Here is a 22,320-nt window from a genome sequence, read left to right as displayed (position 1 = left end):
AGAGTCTTCAAAAAGAAAATGCATATTCTGAAAAAAAAACCTGCATGAATTTAAAATTATTTTTCACTGAAATAAACTTATGTTATTAAAAAAATCTTATTTTAGAAACACACACAGAGATGGAGAGAAAGAGAGAGAAAGCCCTTTACTACTGGTTTACCCTCTAGATGCACAAAACAGTCAGGGCTGAATGGCAGGAACTCAGTTACTGAGTCCTAGCTGTTTCTTCCTAGGGTTTGCATTTTCAGGAATCTAGAGTCAGGAGCTAGAACTGGGTATCAAACCCTGCTACTCTGATGTGGGATGTAGGCTTTCTAACTGATATCTTAACTACTAGCTGAATGCCTGCCCCTAAACTTATCTTTCCATTCCATTTTCTTACGAGCTGTTTGAAGCACCTTGTACATGTAAAAACGCTTTTACCCTTTCTTGTGGAGTGATTAGCTTTTGAAGCTAATGTTTTCACAAGTGTGTATGCCCACTGGTAACTTAAAAAAGGAATGTCTTCTGTTAAATTTCAGTTTGGTAATATAGCAATTTACAATTAGGGTCTTCTATTTTCTTTATATTTTACCTTAGAAAAGTAGCATATTTTTAAAGATGATGATTACATGTTTTGTCTATTTGAATTCCAAAAGATCATCATGCAAGGTTTGTGAAAAACAGTGCCACAGTTAGATTTCTTTTTAGTTGGGTTGCATCTGTTTTTGTGCATCTAAATTAACTCACCTACTTGTGTTTTAGCATAGTTGATGACGGTAGGGAGTTGGTCTCCAATAAATGAAAAGATACTGCTGTAGTATTTCAAGTCGGCATGTACTTCAGTTGACATCTAAATTTCTACCTTTTATGAAGTTAGAGATAGGAACAGGTTCTGTCTGGAACACAACCTAGCTGTGAAGTGTAATCTGTATTCATCAACATAATATGTTTGTGAAGACACAAGCCAAATTATTTCTAAAGGTCTTTTCTAAAATCTAGATGTTTTACCATTATTTAGATGAAATACCATTTGTACATCTTAATCTATTTTTAGTCCATAGTCAAGCACCCTTAACTCCTGCTTTGGGAAGTTTTGATGTTGTCATCTTTAAAAAACCAAAATGTGATTCTTAGTAAAGTGTTATAAAGAAGTAAAGTCAGAATGTGTAGACTAATTTAAATAAAAAATTATTAAGTAAAAGTACAGTTTGACATTAGATGAACAATAGACAATGAGCTGTGAATCTAAATATGCCCTGAGAGCCGAAATAAAACTGTGTGTGTGTGCGCGCACACGTGTGTGCCCAGTTGGGGAACTTGAGGATGTTTTTTAGGGCCACCATTCACTCAAAACTATTAAGATTGTTTATTTCAATAAATTATAGAGGGGCGAGCATTTGGTATAATGGTTGAGATGCCAGTTGGGATATCCATATTCCATACTGGAATATGGGTTCATATAGCAGCTGTGCTATGGTTTCTAGCTTCCTGCTAATGTGCTCAAGTAGTTGGGCCTCTGCAATCCTTGTGAGGGACCTGAATTAAATTTCTGGTTCCTGGCTTAGGCCTGGCCCATTATGGGCTGTAGGGGGAATTTGAGTGGGGAGTCTGAGAGGTGGGAGGTAAGTTAGTCAGCAGGGGTGAGATCTCTGTCTGTCTGCTTGTCTGTCTCTTTACCTTTCCAATAAATAAAATTTAAGAAGTAATTCATAGGAACTACAGTATTAAGTAAAGTGAGAAAGTTGGCAGATGTCTGGAATCTGAAGTCATAACTAAGTAAAACTGTGAATTCTGGAAAACAGCGTCTTCCAACCCCACAATTCACAAATAGGATTCTTTACCATTTATAGAAGTGATGTGGATTTTTCTCTTTGCATTCAGAAGGTGTTAACCAAGTCTGAATATCTCCCCTGCCAAGAACTTAATGAATCAGTAAAGCTTTTTTTTTTTTTTTTCCTATACAAAAAGGCCTTTGGGAAGCTGTATTTGTTTCCCAGGGCTGCCCTAGCAAATTACAACAAGGTAGGTGGCTTGCATCAACAGAAACTTATTCTCTCACAGTTCTGGAGGCCAGGAGCTTAGAAATGAAGGTGCTGGCAGTGCCACACTCCCTCCGAAGGCTTAGGGAAGAATGCACTTCTTGCTTCTGGTGGTTCCCGGTGTTCTTGGCTTGCAGTACATCATTCCAGTCTTTGCTTCCGTTATCCTCCATGTGTCATACCAGTCTAACATGGACATTTGTAATTGGGTTTAGGGCTCACCAAGTTGATCTGGGAGAAGCGCCTCTTCTCAAAAATCCATGTTGATTTTTTCCATAGAAGGTAATACTCCTTGCTTTTCACATATAGCTTAACAAGTTCAGGGACCAGGATGTATATATCTTTTGAGGGTACACTATAAGCACACTAAAATTCCTTGTTGAGAAATAGTTGTGAGTAACATACCATTTCTGTAAGCAGTGGAACATTTATACATCAGTGGTCCCATGAGATTAATATGGAGCTGAAAAGTTCTTGGTGCCTGCTGATGTTATCACGGACTTAATGTTGTAACACTCCACACTCCCCACATGCTTACCATGATGCTGATGTAAACAGACCTACTTGAGCTGCCAGTAATATACAAGTATAGCATGTACAATTATGTAAAGTACATAATGTTTGAAAATAAGTGGCTGTATTAGTGGCTTATTATTTACTTTCATTTCTTTATAGCTATATCCATCAAGCTTTTACTGTACCTGTTGATTACATTATTCTCTCTCTCTCTCTCTCTTTTTTTTTTTTTTTGACAGAGTGGACAGTGAGAGAGAGAGAGAGAGAAAGGTCTTCCTTTGCCGTTGGTTCACCCTCCAATGACCGCCGCGGCTGGCACGCTGCGGCCGGCGCACCACACTGATCCAATGGCAGGAGCCAGGTACTTATCCTGGTCTCCCATAGGGTGCAGGGCCCAAGGACTTGGGCCATCCTCCACTGCACTCCTGGGCCACAGCAGAGAGCTGGCCTGGAAGAGGGGCAACCGGGACGGACAGAATCTGGCGCCCTGACCGGGACTAGAACCCGGTGTGCCAGCGCTGCAAGGCGGAGGATTAGCCTAGTGAGCCGTGGTGCCGGCTGATTACATTATTCTCTTGCACTTGTTTTGATCTTTGTTTGGCCCACTGTGACCCCAGTAGCAATGGACTCTACCACATAGCCTAGGTATTTAGGTTTACCTAAATGCACTCTGTGATGTTCATGTAACAGCAAAATTGCCTAAAAGCACGTTTCTCACAGCATAGCCCTGTCATTATGAGACCTGTGTTTTGGTATTGGTAACATCATAAATCAAAATAGATGCAACTTCCAGTCAAAATAGAGAAGGAAGTGGAAGTACCCATTAAGGTAGATAGAAACTTGGGAAGAGGTTGTGTGGGAAATCTACTGCAGCAGTTACTGAAGGTTTGTCATGACAGTGCATGGAAAATCTGGAAGTACATTGGTGGATGTGCAGACAGCAATCTCTGAAAGACTTGATGTGCCACAAAGAGTTCCTTTTTGTTGAAACTTTCTCTTGATTACAGCCAGGCTGTCACTTAAATTAGTTAAAATATATAAGCCAAAAATATAAAAGTATGAGTAGTTTTATGCATCAAGTATAAATTGAAGAGGCAAATGCTATGTTTAGAATGCTAAAAGTCAACCATAATCCTGCATTTTGTCTTAAAAGGATTAGTTGTAGGGGGCCCCCTTTGTTTGGCCCCAGAAAGGCCAAAACTTTGTACTTTTAGAACAACCTGAGAACTTGTGTCTTCCATGAATTCACACTGTCTCAACCTCCTGAGCAAGTGAAGAAAGCATTCAGTTTCTTTTTCGTGGTCAGCTGGGCACAATTCAGCTTGGAACCCCTAGGTTGCAGGAACAGATCTATCCCCTTACTCTGTTAGCAGCCTTCACTGTCTCCTGCCGGGGTGTTAGGAGAAGCTATAATGTTTTCTGTTCTTTTGTGCTGGGAGTCTTCTCTTCACACACTGGGTCTAATAGGTGGCAAGAAAGCTTACTTCTTTGTTCTATTCTTAGTAAGCTTGCATCCTCTCTGACAGCCATTCTTGTAGAGGTAAAACAACCACTATGTTCCACTTTTTGAAATAGAAAATAAATATTTAGTTAGGCCAACACATCTGCTTTCCTATGAATTTTGCTTCAGAATTTTAATGGGTGCCTATGAAAGAGGTGGTTGTTTCAGAAAATACTTAATGCCGTTCTCTATGTATTTCTTGGGTATCTGAAATCTTGTCTGATCCTGGATTAAATCCCATGAAGTTAGAAACGTTGTTCTTTTGAGTTGAGATTGCAGAGGATGACACACTATTCTAGAACAAATTAAATAAGTAAATGTACCCTAAGTATCTTCTCAGAAAGCCAATATTGTGGATGAAAATGACAAGATGATCTAAAGTGGATTCAGGAGTCTTTGTTGAAAGTTTGATTATCTACTTCGTTTAGTTTGACAGTAGAGTTGTTGAATCAGCTCAAATTTATTAATAAAATTTTATGAGAAATAATGCTTATTTTTCTTATATCAAGAAGGGAAATTTTGACTTGTCAATTTTTCTTCTGTGTAAGTATCTTGCTTTCAGTATAATGTATTGTGTTTGAAAGATGCATAATAGAATTATTTTTAAAGACCTTTTTGCAACCAGAATTTTGCTGTGTACCCACATGCCATATTTTAAATTTCATAAGCTGTGCTTAAAAAATACAAGATTTTTGTGATGATGATGCTTTTGTATCTTTTCATCTGAGGATGTAAATACTTAGGTGATGAAGGGAAATCCTACTTAAAATAAAAATTGGACATTTATTTCTTTTCATTTCTCAAATAAGTATATTTAGTAGTATTTTAGAATTTGAAATGGTATTTCTTATTCAAATGAATTCTCATATTATTTTGGTTTCATTATCAAATTATTACTACTTAGTTTGACAGATATATTAACTTTTGGTTTCTTTAAAACACCTGCAAAGAGCTTCTTAGTAATGAATAAGGTTTATTTTGGCATGCAGTTTTGGAGGTTCACAGCCCACAACTGGGTAACACCATTAGTCTGTTGTCTGATGAGAAGGGAATGCATGTGGAGGGAGCAGCATGTGAGCCAAGAAGCACAGAAGCTAGGCTGGATGGAGCTTTAAAGATCAACCTTCTCAAGAGAACTGCTGTCTGAGGCCAGCCCTTGGTGATCTGAACACTTGCCATTGGCCTCACCTCCTAGATACTGTAATTAGATCAAGTTCCACCTTTAATCTGTTCACTTTTTATTTTTTAAGATTTATTTATTTATTTGAAAGGCAGAGGTACAGAGAGGCAAAATAAGAGGAAGAGACAAAGAGAGAGAGAGAGAGATCTTCGATCCACTGGTTTACTCTTCATATAGCCACAACAGCCAGAGCTGTACCAGTGTGCAGCCAGGAGCTTCTTCCCAGTCTCCCACACGGGTACAGGGGACCAAGGACTTGGGCCATCTTCTGCTTTCTCAGGCCATAACAGAGAGCTGGATTGGAAGTAGAGCAGCCCATATAGGATGCTGGCACTGCAAGTGGTGGCTTTGCCTGCTGGGCTACAGTGCCAGACCCCTCCACTCACTTTCTTTGTGTTTGTTTTTAATTTATTTGACAGATAGAGTTAGACAGAGAGAGAGACAAAGAGAAAGGTCTTCCTTCCGTTGGTTCACCCCCCAAATGGCTGCTATGGCCGGCGCTGTACCCATCCGAAGCCAGGAGCCAGGTGCTTCTCCTGGTCTCCATGCAGGTGCAGGGCCCAAGCACTTGGGCCATCCTCCACTGCACTCCCGGGCCACAGCAGAGAGCTGGATTGGAAGAGGAGCAACCGGGACAGAACTGGTGCCCCAACCAGGACTAGAACCCAGTGTGCCGGCGCCAGCCTCCTTTATTCTCTTAATGACATAGTTGCATTGCTTCCTGAATGTTTAGCAACCTTGTATTCTCAAAATCAACCAAATTTCGTCTCTATTATCCAGTTGATCTGTTGCTAGGTTCTGATTTTTCCTGCTTTGTTGAGAATGTTTTAATCTATGTTCATGAGAGAAACTGGGATACCGGTGCCACAGGCGGAGGATTAGCCAAGTGAGCCATGGCGCTGACCCCTTTCCATTCATTTTTAACTTAAGAATTTGGAGACAAAGCTCCCAGTACACAGGCTTAAAAGTTATCCTTAATTCGATTTTCTGTAAACTTTTTTTGAAATATTCTTGTTTGATATAGACATTAAAGAGATTTGCAATACTGCAAAGCAGTGTTGTTCTTCTGTTTGTTTCTGAAATTAGTTTTTATAAAAATTTTATCTGTTGTATGCAGTGTTTATTTAATAAAAAAAACTGTTTTCAATTCCTAAAACAGTAAGTACAGATATAATGTACATAATCAGGAATTTACTGGGTTACCAGTTTTATTTAGGGGTGTAAAGAGAATCTGAGATAAGTTGAGAATTGCTGATTGAGTGAAATGATTCTATAACTGAAATATAAGTTGGAGAGAGTACATTTTAAGGTAAGAGACTTGACCTATACAGTGAATAGTAAGGAGTCACAGAATATTTTTGAACAGAAAAGTGGTAGAAATCAAAGTGGTGCACATGCAGAGAAGATTTGTCGGGAGGGGTGGATACATTGGAATGGAAGAAGGGATGTGTACCGGGGAGAAGTGGTCATAGAACATTAACCCAAGGACAGATGGTTAGTCTTATGTGAGAGACTTGTAAAGGCAATATTATCATAGTTGCTGATAGAATAAAGAGAGAGAGAGAAGTTAAATGTTAAGTGTGAGCTTTGGTTAAGAGTCTCATTTGTAGGAAAAGTTGAACTGTTTATAATTCTTTTGTGGTTTTGTTATTACACATTTGTGATTTAATTCCCAGTAGAAATATCCAGCAGGGAAGTAGAAAATGAGGCCAGATAGCCTTCTAGCTATTGCAGTATCATGAAGTACTGGTATTGCTTAAAATTAGGAGTATTTGATAAGCAAACGGTGATGTAATTGCAAAACAAAAGCAAAAGTGAGGGGCAGTGCTTTGGTGTAGTAGGTGAGGCCACTGCCTGCAAGGGCTGGCATCCCTTATGGGCACTGGTTCAAGTCCTGCTGCTCCTCTTCCAATCCAGCTCTCTGGTATGGCCTGGGAAACCAGTAGAAGATGTCCCAATCCCTTGAGCCCCTGCACCCGTGTGGGAGACCTGGAAGAATCTCCAGGCTCCTGGCCTTAGATTGGCCCAGCTCCGGCCGTTGCGGCCATTTAGGGAGTGAATCAGCGGATGGAAGACCTCTCTCTCTCTCTGCCTCTCTATAACTCTGCTTTTCAAATAAATAAATAAATCCTTAAAAAACGTGTATTGTGTTGGCTAGATGATCATCTATCAAAATCTAGTAAAGTGTACATTTATTAACTGTTACGTGCTTGACATTGTGTCATCTGTTTTTCACAGTTACTGTGTGTGTGTGTGTGTGAGTGAGTGAGAGAGAGAAAGAGAGAGAGAGGAGAGAGGAGAGAGAGGGTCTTAAGCCCTATTAACCCATGTCCTTTAATTTTCATGACTTATTTACAGCATATACAAAAGGTTATTTCCGTGTGAAGAGTAATAAAATGTTGTCTAAACAAGTTCTAATCCAAACTTAATGAAAATAGACTTTTCTTTTTTAAAGAAGTGACAAAATTAGCCAGCGGTACATGGAAGAGAAACATGTATTTTATATCTCTCTTAACAGAATTGTTTTTCCTTGAGATTTATTGATACTGTGTGGATGATTTACTAAGCCTTTTTAAAACAGCTGAAAATGCACTCCCATCTGATAAAATGAGAAACTGAACAAAATATCTATTCAGATGAATGATTTGCGGAAGGAATAATGCTGCAAATGAATTATCAAAGTGTGGCATCATGAAAAACAAAACATGTTTGGACTGTTACTGAATCTTAATTGTAGGTTTTTGTATTTTCTTTTGTAAGTAAGTTAAAAGAAAATTGCTTAACTAAAATTTGGAGGCCAGAGCTGTAAGACATATATTAATATTTATATCATAATTTATGTTTTACATAAAAGTTGCTATTCATTTCTTTCAGCATTAACTTGCATGCTTTCCTCATGTAGGAGAATATATAAAAAACTGGAGGCCACGATACTTCCTTTTGAAGACAGATGGCTCATTCATAGGATATAAAGAGAAACCTCAAGATGTGGATTTACCTTACCCCCTCAACAACTTTTCAGTGGCAAGTAAGTTATTTATAATTGTTGATCGAACTTACTTATTTGTATGATTTTCTGTGTCAGATATTTTGAGATAAGATATATGAAAATTTCAATTCATTAGCCTAGGAATTAGTGAGAATATGTGGTTATGATACAGTGCAGTTTGATGTTTTTAAAATTTAGAACTTGAATGTAGTAAATATGATTCCACAGATTATGTACCTCAAACACCTTTGGACTTGGTTGCTAGGTTGAACTTGGCTGTAAAATGTTACAGTACTTACTGTATTTCTAATCAAAGTTTTGTATCATAATTTTATCTCTTGAGTAATTATGTGATGAGAAGCAAGTGATTTACATTCAGAACCATTTTCTGGGAGATTTATATTTGTAGTTAAAATTTTTTCCCTTATAAGTATTTATCAGCAGTGTTTATAACTTCTATAGAAATTTATTTGCTTGAGCATAGCATGAAATAAACTGAAAGATAACAAGGTGGTGATGGTGATGATTGTATTATTAAGACCCAGGTGCTCTTCAGACTGTTGTAATTTACCAGTGAATTGATAAAAGGATCTCTCTGAGCTAATTCAGAAACTAGAGCATTTTAAAAGTTATTTTAAATTAAAATAATTTTGTGTAAGAACTAGTTGTGTTTCTGAAATGAAATTTTTAACTAGGCAACATCCTTAACTTTGATTTTGGTTGTATGTTACATATTACCCACATGGGGAAAAGATACGAGAGAAAGCTGAAGCTGAAAAATACAGTAAATAGCAACAAAACTCAAGAAAACAGCAGTCCTTGAGTGTTGTAAGAGATTAATTTTATCATTATAAGATTCCATGTGTCATCTGTACAGTTTTGTACAGGTTAATCTTTCTCAGTGGGTTAGAATACTGCTTTTAGAATACAGTCTTGTTTCACCTTTTACTTAAGGGACAAAAAAACTGAAGTAAAAGGTTTGTTCAGTCATTTGAGTGACAAGGATGTTAACTTTATAAACAAATTTGAAAGCACTCTCAATATTAGTAGATTTTGTAGAGATTTTAATTTGTTTTACAGAGACCACTAACATGTACATACTAGTTAAGGCGAATATCTTTTCTACCATCAAAATGCTCACTTGACATTAATGACTTTCTTTCAGTGGAAATTATTTTTTTAAAATCCTGTTGTCAGTTGTAGTAATATCTTGTATTTTGTATGACTTAGGAATGCATTTTCATTCTTCAGATCTTTGCTTTTAAAGTGATAGAAATTAACTTTTAAAAACATTAGCTGCATACATTATCATGTCCTACCCAAAGCCAGTATTTGTCCATGTTACTAGCAAATGCTATTGGTTTGTCTGAAATAATTTGTAAAAGTACAGAATTTCTGTATCTGCTGATCAAAATGCAGCATTTTTTGACCTTATGAAATTTCACACCCCAACAAGTTTTAAAGACATACAGTATGTCACAGTCTGCCAACATCTGCTCCAACACTTCCACTGGCAGAGGCTGAAATAAATGCTGCACTCTTGGGGAGGGATCCTATTTAGTGACTGACAGTCATCTTATCCATGAAATAAATATTAGTTGACATCTGTAATCTTGTGTAATTAAGTAATTTGAAGGTACTTGACTCAGATTCACAAGTGAAGTTATAGATCAGCTCCTTAGTTTTTAGAACTATTATTAATATGAATCTTGCACTGAATAAATTATTTTAAATTTATTATTTTTAAAGCTTGATGTACTGTAATCTTAAATTCTGTAAATAAAATCAACTGAAGAAGTGAGTGTAGTGAATTGGGAACTGCTTGAAGAAGTGGTTCAAGCTTCAGCTTTCCCACAGACCATGAGCATGACCTTAGGCAGGTCATTTTCTGAAATGCTCCCATCCTTAGTTCCTTCTTTAGCCTAGTGGAGGTATTGAATTCAGCGGATTTATAAGGTTATTTTAGCCCCTGGCATTCTGTGATTCTGTGAGGTGGACTTTGAGCAGGCCCTTGAAGTAGGGAGGAAGGAATTAAGTAAATCAGAGGAGAAGGATGTTCCAGACTAAGGGTGACAAGAATGTTTTTATTGAGGCATTAAGAGAAGGAACAGTTGGAACAAGAGAGGGTTATTTCACCAGTATTTTCCCTTTTTGCATAGCCACCTTTAGTATATTAAAGAAAAAGAATGCTTTACAAGGTTTTTCTAAGGTTATGTTGGTAAATACTGTGTATGCTTACATCCCTTTTGACAGCTACAGTGTGAGTCCCTATTTTCTGATAATTAAAAACGTTACTGCACTTGTGATCTGTGTGGACTTTAATGAAATTTTACCAAAATAGGCTTTTTATCCTGATGAAAAAAATAGAGCATGAAAACTGGAAGGGATTTTAGAATTGATCTTCACAGTCTTAATTTTGTACTTCCTGTATAATGTAAAATTTTCAAAAAAATAGTCTGTACTTGTTTCTACTTCTTAATCACTGCAATGCAGGTTTCCTCTCTTGCCCACATGATTAAAACCACTTTTGATAATTTCTTTAGTGACCACTTAATTTCTAGTGTGGGGCAAAGAAATACCTTTTCTTCCCATGTTAGGTTCATGGCTAAAGTTCCTATAACAAAAGATGAATTAACAAGAGAAAAGCATGTGAACTCCTTATTTTTTTTAATGTTTCTTTTAAGTTTTACCTGCTTGAAAGGCAGAATGGAGCTTGGAAGAAGGTGTCTTCCATCTGCTGGTTCATTCCCCAAATGCCTGCAACAGCCACGGCTGGGTCAGGCTGAAGCGAGGGGCCATGAACTCTGACCTGGTTTGCAGTGGCCTAAACACCTGAGCCAGCATCTGCTGCTTCCCAGGATGCAATAGTAGGAATCTGGATTGGAAGTGAAGACAGGACTCAGTCCCTGGCATTCCAGTATGGGCAATTGGCATTCCAAGGGACAACTTAACCTGTTGTACTGCAAACACCTGCCCCTGTACATTTATATATTGTACATTTTACACGACAGTGAGGCTTTAGAAATGAAGACCCAAGGAAACACATAAACTTGCGTTTGTTTATGCTTAGGTTTGATGCAGAGGGGAAAAAGATCACAGAGAAATATGACTGGACAAAGTAGGTATTATGTAGTGGTGATGAACTGCGGGAACTCGGCCAGGTCTGTTTGTTCAGATTCTTCTCTGTTGCAGCATCTTTAGAGATAAGCATGTTCCTTCCCACCAGGTATGTCTCCAGTGAGCAGCTTACTGCTTGCTTCAGGGGAAAGTCAGAAAATGCTTCCTAGGTTTTGTGAGGAGACAGGCGGAAAAGGGAGATGAGGCCTTCCTGCTTTCTCTGTGCTCTCAAATGCCAGGTTGCCATTATTCTGGGGGAGTGTATGCTGCACCCCATCGTTTAGTAGACATTTTTCCTGAACTCACATCTGGATTGCATGTTATACTGCTGATCTTATCTCCTCCTTGGGATAATCACTGCCATTGTGTTGTGGGGTTCCTCTCCTGGTTTTTCTCCCTTGGCCTCATGAGTAATTGTGGTATTTATCCGGGTTCTGGCCTATATTCCTCTCACTTTGTACGTTCCCCCTGGGTGGCCACATTGATTCCTGAGGTTTCCTCTACAGCCTGTATGCAGCTTCCTCCCACGTGTCGGCTCTTTGGGCCTGAGCATTAGCTTATTACATTTAGTTGACTGGTGGACATACCTACCTAGGTATTTTTTGTACTTTATCCTGAGCCAAGCCCAAGATAATTTCTTTTCTTTTCTTTTTTTTTTTTTTTACATTCAGCATCTCAATTCTGTATGAACAGTAATCTGAATCCATTCCATGCCTTATTTTCCTCTTCATATCTTCACTCCACTTCCAGTCTCTTTCTAGTCCTGCTGATTTTGTTTCTTATTTCTTGACCCCATTATGTCCTTTCCTATAATCAGACTTAGAGTAAGCTCTCATCATGTCTGCCATAGATGCTTAACTGGTTTCTATGCCTCCAGTTTGTACAACTCATATTCTGCCTTCACATGGCTGTCAAAGTGATCTTTCTAAAATTACACCCTAACTATGCCATTCCCCTGTGAAAGCCCTGCCTTGGATCTTCATTGCTTACTGGATAAAGTCCAGCTTCCTTAATGTATCATACAAGAATCTCTTCAATCTGGCCTCTACTTCCAACTTTTGCTTCACTCTCTCGTGCTCTGCTTTTGTGCTTCAGCAGTACTGAACTCTCTATAATTCTCTATACAACTTATGCTGCTTGTTTTACTCTGAACCTTTGTTTATGCTGTTCCCTCTTAATGGAATGTCCTTTCCTCTAGTTGCCTGGATAGTTTCTTTCAATAAAGATTTAATTCAGATTTACATTCCTATCCCCACTCCTTGCTAAGTTACTCCTCTCTGCCCTTCTCAAAGCTGTTATTTTGTTATCATCATGTTGCTTCTTGGTTATTTATGTTCATGTCTCATGCACAAATCTGTGATTTTAGGAAAGAGCTTAGTCTTTTTCTTTTTTATGGATTTATTTATTTATTAGAAAGAGTTACAGAGAGGGAAAGACAGAAAGATCTTCTTTCCTTTGGTTCTCCCCCAGATGGCCACGATAGTCAGGTCTGGGCCAGATCGAAGCCAGGAAACTTCTTCTGGGTCTCCCACGTGGGTGCAGGGGCCCAAGCACTTGGGACATCTTCCACTGCTTTCCCAGGCAATTAGCAGGGAGCTGGATCAGAGTGGAGCAGCCAGGACTCAAACCGGCACTCATATGGGATGTCAGTGTTTGTAGGCAGTGGCTTTACCCACCATGCCACGGTGCTGGCCCATGGTGCAGGCATTTGCTTGGTTTCTCACAAGGGCCTTGTTCTGTGGCATAGCACAGCAGGAAAGTAGAAGGGCAAGCACGATATATGCAGGAGAGGCAAAACATAAGGAGTGGTCTCACTTTATAATGACTGACTCTTGTGATAATTCAGTCCTTTGAAAGCATGAACTCACTACTGTGAGAATTAACCCAGTCCTGTGAGAACAACATTATTCCATTATCCACCCAAATCGTGGGTCCGCTTCTTGGTGAGAAATCAAAGCCCTCATTGGAAGTAGTTGGCAAAGTAATTAAAAAAAAAAAAGATTTATTTATGTATTTAAAAGGCATAGAGACATGCAGAAATAGAGAGAGGTAAAAAACTTAGAGAGACATCTTTCATCTGCTGGTTTATTCCCCAAATTGCTACAACAACTGGGGCTGGGCTAGGCTGAAGCCAGGAGCTCATAACTCCATCTAGTCTCTATGGGTATAGGAGCCCAAGCACTTGGGCCATCTTTTGCCGCTTTCCCAGGTGCGTTAGCAGGGACCTGGATCAGAAGCAGAACAGCTAGGTCTTGAACCAGTGTCCATATGGGATGCTGGCATCACAGGCAGAGGCTTCACTTGCTGTGCCACAAAGCTGGCCTCACACAAAGTAGTTTTTTTAGCAGCAAATAAAGTGACTATGGAGAGTCATTTCAAAGGTGTATTCTCAGGTCTGTTAGAGCCACCTGTTTTCTCTCGGCTTGAAAGACAGCTCTTGGTGAAATGCTACTTTTGTGCCTGTTATCCTGGCATAGGAGTTCTTCTCAGGCTCTTGTTCTGTGGGTTGTAATTCTGTTCCTTGTGGTGCTCTCAGCACCTAATCACTTCATAAGACTCACCTCCCAACACTTCTGAAATGGCAGTGAGATTTCGATTTGTTTTTCAGAGGGGACAGACTGTATTGAAACTGTAGAAAGGTGAAAACTAAAATCTGTACATTACTATTAAATCTAATTTCCATCCTCTGCCACTATACTATGACATTTATCCTTGATATAGAGCTGTGAGACCTGATTTTGGGTTGCAGTGCCAGTATTTAAATTGCCAAATCTATTTTGGCATGCAGATTAAAACTCTCCAAGCCCTATAGAATGTTGATAATAACATCTGACCTTTATCCTTCTTTGTATCAAATATGAATTATTTAGAAAAGTACCTTTTAAATATAGTGCTGTAGAGATATGAATAAAAATAAGAGTTTTCAAAGTATATCTTTCATCAGAATTATGATGTGTTGAATTTCTAATGTTTTGTAGCTTGAGATAATCTATGTACAGGAAATGGACTTTTTGGTTGAAAAATAATGTAGGATATACACATTGTTTCAAGTCTGTGTGTAAAGGACTTTGAGCAAAAGAGTCTCCTCAGTAGTCATGGTTTCTAACCGTTTCACAGTTGTCAGCTTCTCTGAATTCGCTAGGTTGCTCATTTCCAAAGTGGGAATTATTCCTCTGCACAGGACTTGAGTATTTGCCCACACGTTTTGAGGTGCCTCCTACTTAGGATGGGAAGGAGACGTGCCAGCCTGTGTCCCAGGAAACACCTCCTAGACTTTTCCCTTACTCTTTGCTATAATATTGGCCCACTTTGACAATATCCTTTTTTCTCAAAATCTTTCTTCAATCTGTCCTATTAACAAAATGGGTCAGTTTGCATTTCCTAGGCCAGTTTTTAAAACATGAAATGTTTATTCTCTATAACCTATTTTTCTCCCTCTCCTTGAAAGTAAGGAAATTACTGTCCTTAAATCTACTAAAAGTGTGTTTATCTCTGACTAAATATTGGACTCAGGTTTTAAATACATAGAAAAAAAAAGCCAGTTGATTCCTATTAACACTTTCACTGAAAATACATGGAGAAAACAGACTTACAACTTGATTCTTAGTTTTACATAACACAAAATCTAACTTAGAATAATAATCCTATAAATCTTTAAAAACCATAAACCAATATTAATATGTGTGATAAAATATATGTGAATTATGTAAGAGCATACTAACTCAGTTTTAAAGGTTTATTAATCATTTTACCCATACTAGATACTAAAATGAATATATAATGCAGGTTTTTTATGTAGAAATTTGTCATTGGCTCTAGAAGAAATTTATATAGAACAATGGGAAGAAAAATAGGATGAATCGCCAAAATGAATTATACAAAAAAATAAATGCTGTAGACATGGAAAGAAACAATAGGTAAAGGTAAAGTAGGTAAGACTTTATTTATGAAATGAGACTAACATGTACCCTGAGGATGAGTGGTATATAATTAGATTTTTGGAAGAGGAAAGACATTCTCAGTAAAACAAATCCAGAATTAGAGAGTAGCTTGTTTTGTGAACAGAATAGGCGGTGTCTTAGAGGGATGGAGAATCTGTGTCGGAGGGGAGAAAAAAAAGCTGTGATGACTTTGTAATCAGATTGTGGAAGCTCTTAAATAGCAGTTTGATGATTTTAGTGGAAATAAGTAACCATGAGAAGTTTCGGAGAACTGGGTGTCCAAATCAGTATGTGATTACCAACAAAAACGGAAAGACCTGTCTGGTTGTGGTGAGGGATGTGAGGGCATGAGCTTAGAAAAACAGACCCATTGCCTTCTCACTCTGTCACTGTGGCTCAGTTGATCAGTTCTCCCCTGGATGATTTTGACAGTCTCCCAGTGAATTGCTTTTGCCTTCAGATACTCTTTTCTAAAATGCTTGGAAGCAGTGCATAGAAGAAGTTCATCTTTAAATTAAGTTCCTTTGCAAAGACCATCTCCTTGCTTAGAAAAATCTTATCTTTTCTCCATTTTTCACAAGTGGAAGCCAAATTACTATTTTTTGATGTATTATATACCCCAAAAAACAAAATCATAACTATGTTTATATCTTGTATCTTTTCAGTTTTCCTTTTTTGAAGTCCTTAATGTTCCATACATTTTTGTTTTTGAAGTAAATTGCTACATTCTTTTAGATTCAGTAATATACAAAATTTCTAATCCTGTTTTTGTTCTGAGTGATTTTCAAACCCTAATACTTTTGATCATCTGAAGATTTGGTACTTTATTAACCCTAATTGTGACCAGATTTTGAGATAAACAGGAAGTTAAATATTTCACTGCAGAGAATAGATTGCCTTATAAACTGACTTACTGTAAGTTGAATAAAATTTCTTCCTAGTTTTCATTATCAAGGGTGGTGTTTTGTTTCTATATTTGAAAAATTTAACCCATAAACCACATCTAGAATTAGGAATGCAGATTAAAAGCCAATTTAAAAAGGATTTTTTAAAAGAAAGTTACAGGATAACAATGCCATATTTAGTCTCATATGAGGGTACTTCAAAAAGTTCATGGATAAATGGAATAAAAAAATAAGTTCATTTTGGTGCCACAAATTCAAAATCCATGCATATGTTTGCTATGTACACTCCATGAACTTTCTTGAAATACTCTAAGATTTTCCTTCTCTTGTTCAAATCACACCCCAACTTTACAAGAAAAATAATTTACACAGAATATCTACTCTCCTCTCGTTTTTTCTCTGCATTACACACAAATGACCAAAAAAGAAAAAGGGTAATTCCATTACAGTGGAAGTGGCTGTGGCGGTCTGGAGTTTTCTGATCTGGCTTCTAGTGGTGAAAGCACCGTGTGTGTCTGTGGGAAGATCTCCTCATTCTCACAGCGATGAAGTTAGTGTGTGTCATGTGTGAGTCTTCTGGAAGGACTGCTCTGATATGTGACTTCCCTCGTTGTGGGCACCCTGTGTGACCTGCTGTCATTTCTGTGTGAGAGCCTGTACCAGTGCCCTCCCTGGGAGCCTTGTGCTATCTCATGCCCCAGTTTTTTTATTTTTTTTTTTTATTGATATTCTACAACCTTGTGTGCTCTCACATAGACCACATGTTCTGGAAGTTACTGCCCATATATACTCCAAAAATGTAAATTAGGGTGTCATTGTTATTACAGATATCACTCATCATAGAGATTAAATTCATCGGAACAAAATCTCTATAAAATTAAATTGTACGTATTAAATCCTATTCCTACTATTGAGGAAATTGTTCATCTGAAGGAAAACAACAACAAAACCTGTTGTCTGAAGGCATGATAAAATCATATGTAAATACAACTAAAACTGAAAATACCAGTAACTATGGCAACAGGAGTATTACCTTATCTTGTCTGCCATCGTCTTGCAGCTTCAGGCCCTGCCTGAAGTTGAGAATCACTCAGGGGACTTCTCCATACTCAGAAATTCCAGCAAACCACTGCCTGGTGTTCCTCTGCTGTACCACACAGGCTACACACAGGCACGCGGAGACCATCAGGAAAGGAGGCTACCTGTAGCACAGGTTCCTCTTGCAGGTGTTGGGGGGAAGCAGCGTGTCTTCTTGGGCCATGTCTAGCACATACCACAGCAAACGTCTCTAAGAGAGATATTATCAAACAACAGTGAATTAGTTCTGAAAGACAGAATTCACATTCTAATTGATGATTCATCCTGGAAGAGAATTCCTTTGGAAAGGCATATGAAAATCTGGTTTCTAATAAAGATGCAGCAGCAGAAATTAATCTTGTATTTGAGGCTACTCCAAATTCTTCTACTTTGGGTGCCAAAAAACACAAGTTGGAGCCATTAATATGGGCTGTATACTTTTCCGAGAATACCTGGCATAGAATCCCTTAAAATAGACTGCAGCAGTGGCAATAACCTGTTGTCTTAATTTAAGATGTTCACTTAAATCCTTGGATAATATTTGTACCAAAAAAAAGCCTGTAACTCTCAATACTCCTCTGAGAGAAACTTTAAATCCTTTTGATGCTCCTTCAGCAGATCTTGTTTATCCAAAATCCATTGCGAATAGTGGGAGTTGTGACAGAAGCTCCCTGCCGTGGAACGTAGCTTGCCCGGATCAAGAAGCGCTAGTGGGACACTGGCCGTCTGATACCCCTCACCCTCCTCACTGCTGCCCTCCGAGGCTGCTCTCTGTAGTTGCAGTCTTTGTCTTCTTGAGCCTCACTTGGGCTTATGTAAAATCCAGGAGAGTGGTAAACTCCTAGAAGTCACTGGCTGTGTATACTCCTTTTAAAATCTTCCCATAGCATTTATTCTAATTTCAGGAATACTGGGACGTCACTGGGGCTTGCAGTCAGAAGACCTGAGTTTGAGTTTTGGCTCTAGTGCTATGCCAGCTCTTTGACCTTGTGTGCATCACGGGACTGAATTGATCTTACTGCCTCTTGTCCTTGAACAATAAGGATAGTAACCCCAACATCTTAGGGTTGAAGTGAAGATTAAATGAGATGGTTTATGTGAAAACACTTTGTAACTCATTCAGTTCTGTGCAAATCAGAGTATTAAGGTAAGGTAGTAGATGCTTAGTACTATTTGTTGATTGTGTTAAATGATTGTTATTTCCTCTTGTTAAGTAAATTATACTGCAGTGAGGAGGAAGTTGCTTTATTGAGTTTTCTTAAAACTGTTACAGGTTTTGTTTTGTTTTATTAAAGGTTTATTTACGTATTTTGAAAGCCAGAGTTACAGAGAGGAAGAGAGATCTTCCATCTGCTGGTTCACTCCACAGATGGCTGCAATGACCAGGGCTGGGCCAGGCTGAAGCCAGGAGCTAGAAGCTTCCCCTGGTCTGCCACATGGGTGCAGGGGCCCAAGAACTTGGCCTATCTTCACTGCTCCCCCAGGCCATCAACAGGGAGCTGCACTGGAAGTGGAGCAGCCAGGACACACATCAGGGCCCATATGGGATGCTGACATTGCAGGCATTGGCTTTATCCAATTTGTTTCTTTAATTTATTTGAAAGGTGGTTTATGTGAAGGGGAGAGAGAGAAGGGAAGAGACTGAGAGAGATGAGGTCATCCATCTCCTCAGATGGCTGCAATGGCCAGGAGTAGGCCAGGCCGAAGCCAGAAGCTTCATGTGGGTTTTAAGAAGAACTCGTTTACAACAATGTCTAGTAGCTCAAACCAGCTGCTATTGCTTGGTTATTGGGGGAAATCCTAGTTTTACTTAGTGTCAGAGAGTTTGATCCATTGGAGCTCATTCTTCTTATGACCAAAGTGAGACAGCCCCGTACCCTGCTCTTGTCTGTTCATGGTCTCCTGACCGTTAAGGAAGACATCCTGTGGCTAAATGGGCAGCAACATGGGATAGGCCTGAGGACTTCAGGTGAGGGCTAGAGGAACTGGATGATGACCTGGTGCTTCAGCCTTCATCTCTGGAACATGCTGTGGGCTGAGAAAGGCCCTTGTGACTATCACCCCGCTTATTTTAAAGATTGATGTATTGACTTGAAGGACGTTGTTTACAGAGAATGGGAGACAACACACACAGATCTTTTATCTGCTGGTTCATTCCTCACATGGCCGCAATGACTGGGGCTGGGCCTGACTGAAGTCAGGCAGCTGGATCAGAAGTGGAACAGCCAGGACACGAACTGGCACTCTTATGGGATGCCAAGCAGCTTAACTCATTGCTCTACAATACCTTCCCTATTGTTACCCCTTTAAGTTGAAAGTTGATTGGTTTATTAATGAAAGTATTGATAAAAATATTAATCCTCATATATCTTTTTGGCTATTCTATTAAGATCCCTTGGTTACCATTCATTGTGGGTAAAAATTAGGTTAATTTAGCTCTTAGATTTCTACTTTTTTTTGTAAGGTGGAGGATACAGTAGGAATTGTTTTTAGGGGAGAGGCAAGCAAGGAGTGATTAGCTTCAATAGCATACTTAAGTAATGGGAAGACGCAAAAGAGGTACCAGCATAACCAATCTTCCTTTTCACTTGCTTCATTTCTTTCTTATTCCTTTCTTCCCTTCTTTTATCTTTCCCACTCTCCCTCCTTTCTCTAAGATAATTTTTCCTAAAGTCAGCAATCTATTGTGACTTGTCCATAGATGCTTAAGTAAAGGAACATTATCTTTGAATTATTTTCAAGTACCTCTGACTTGGTCCTTGACTTTCATTCCTAAACATCCCAGACTAAAATCTCACACTCTTTTTTTTGTAATTTCCAACTGTGTGTGTGTGTATGTGTGTGAGAGAGAGAAGGAGAGAGAGAGAGAGAGAGAGAGAGAGAGAGAAGGGGGGAGGGTGGGGAAGAATATTTAAGTAAACAATTCAGGGACGGAAGTCCTCAAAAGTAATACCTATGTATACTTTTAGGAAGTCTGAGTTCCAGTGAGTATTCAGAAAGTTCTTATTGAGGGTTATTATGTTCTCAACATTGTACCAGGTACTGAGGGGGAAAAGAAGGAAATAAGCAAACAACTTTTCTTTGAGTGTTACTCTGTAGCCAGCCCTTTCACATATGTTATCTCATTTAATCTTCACAAGAGCATGTGAGGTAAGTATGATGTTCCCCATTTTAAAGAGACTCAGAGAGCTTGTGTGACTTACTTTAGGTGGCTCATCTGGCAAATGGCAGAGCCAGAATTTGTTTTACAAAGTATTAATGTTGAATCCCGCATTCATTATTCCACAGATAGAGCTGACGTAGCCCTTGGCTTTGGAGAATTTATAGTCCGGTAGGAAATGTCTACCACAGAACTTTACAGTTGGTATTTTGAGATGTTTTATGGTTGAGCTCTGAAGTTTTGTAATTACTATGTTTAGTTAGAGTTTAGGAACTGGCGTGATCATTAAAGACTAGATCATCAAGCAAAGCTTCCTTGGAAGCTGAGATTGTTCTAAGAAACAGTAAGATTTCTAAAGAAAAGTATGTCCCAACTAGCAAAACGAGCATTACTGTGAAAAGGTATTTCTGAGAAACTTTGGCTGAATTTCTTGTTGTTGAAGTAAATGGGTATGAAATCCTCAGAAATGGAGGAAAGCTGCAGCTCCTGTGTTGTTACTTCCCTATCTCAGCAGAGTGGAAAACGTCAGAGGAGGAGAAAGGGTGACTGATAGGAATACCTATGGTGCTTGAAATACTGAGCAGAAGGCCTTCGTCCTGTCAGACGGCTTGTTCTGCTCCCAGGGCCTGACTCCGGCCCTTGATAACCCAGTTGCTTACCTGGTGTTTGCAGTGCAGCTTCTGCAGTGACATTGCTGTTTGTCTTGTCTGCTAGTTGAATGTAAATGATTTTTACTGGGGTAAATAAATCTCCCACTTTAAAATCATGCCTTAAAGGTATTTTTAAGCTATAAAGATTTTAAGTTGTAGCTGTTAGCTTAGAAAGAAAAGAATGAGATTATTAATCTATTTACTAAGAACTCCTTTTCTGCAGGCAGAGTGAGGTGAAATGGGTTGCCACACGCAGCTTTTGCTTGATGATGAAGCAGCGGTGGTGGAATTACTGTAGTTTTTTGCATTAAATTACCTAATAGATTAACATAGCTCAATTTTTTTTCAGTTTAAAAGTTCCTGAGTATGTAATCCCACTCAGCCCCAGCCAGCCTTTGTTTTATCTATTACTGACCTCAGCTTTGTCCTCCACGATACCCTTCCGTGTTTGAGGGTACTGCAGACTGCTTGCTTGCCTTTCTGGCAGTCCCTGTTTGTGACCCGATTGCATTTTTAGATCATTCTTGGTTATGTTAAATGTAGATAGACTTTTGAATTTTTTTGTTGAATATTTTTAATATGTCACTTTTTAATTTAATTTTTAAAGATTTATTTATTTGAAAGGGTTACAGAGAGGTAGAGACAGAGAGAGAGGTCTTCCATCCACTGGTTCACTCCTCAGATGGCCACAATGGCTGGAGCTGTGCCGATCTGAAGCCAGGAACCAGGAGCTTCTTTTGGGTCTCCTACACGGGTACAGGGCCCAAGGACTTGGGCCATCTTGCACTGCTTTCCCAGGCCATAGCAGAGAGCTGGATCAGAAGTGGAGTAACTAGCTGGAACTTGCACCAGCGCCCATATGGGATGCCTGCACTGCAGGCGGTGTCTTAACCCACTATACCACAATGCCGACTCCTGTATGTCCCTTTTTAACTTTAGTTTTTAGTTCCTAGTAAGTAGAGGATTGTTTGTAATTTGTTTTTAAAATTTTTATTAGAAAAATAATTGTATTCTTGTTATATTTGGTTTTTTAATTCCATGTTGAATTAAGACGTAGAAAATTAGATGAAATTTAAGGAAGAAAAGACCTGACCTTTTTTAAGAGCTTGCTGTATACTAGATGCTTGATTTATATAATTATATTTCATCATCACAAGAACAGCATGAAATGAGTTGTTGGTTCTTAAAAAAAAAAGAAAGAAAAGAAAAGCTAGGGAATGAAATTGAGATCCAGAGAGATTAAAAAGAAACTTTGCCAGAGTC

At 38.7% G+C, this 22,320-nt stretch overlaps 1 protein-coding gene and 2 pseudogenes across 6 annotated transcripts in view; 1 reads left to right on the top strand and 2 right to left on the bottom strand.

The window, feature by feature from the left end:
• LOC103351013 (mortality factor 4-like protein 2) overlaps window positions 1-4,067 on the bottom strand; it is a 37,897-nt pseudogene extending 33,830 nt beyond the window's left edge.
• AKT3 (AKT serine/threonine kinase 3) overlaps window positions 1-22,320 on the top strand; it is a 307,020-nt gene that overhangs the window by 142,637 nt on the left and 142,063 nt on the right. For 4 of the 6 annotated variants that reach the window (XR_007909725.2, XM_070055614.1, XM_051820800.2 and 1 more), the window contains one exon: window positions 8,121-8,246. The exons of the other annotated variants lie outside the window; for them this stretch is intronic. Coding sequence is in view for 2 of the 4 variants with exons in the window: in XM_070055614.1 (XP_069911715.1) it covers window positions 8,121-8,246 (126 nt within the window). In the remaining 2 variants the exon portion in view is untranslated. Of the gene's footprint in view, window positions 1-8,120; window positions 8,247-22,320 lie in introns of those variants that run through there. 6 annotated transcript variants of the gene reach the window in all.
• LOC100353197 (cyclin-C-like) lies at window positions 17,261-21,568 on the bottom strand (annotated as a pseudogene).

The sequence above is a fragment of the Oryctolagus cuniculus genome, chromosome 13 (genome assembly GCF_964237555.1).
Source record: "Oryctolagus cuniculus chromosome 13, mOryCun1.1, whole genome shotgun sequence".
NCBI lineage: Eukaryota > Metazoa > Chordata > Mammalia > Lagomorpha > Leporidae > Oryctolagus > Oryctolagus cuniculus.
Note: the sequence above shows the minus strand (reverse complement) of the source record. Positions and strands in the feature narration are given on the sequence as shown.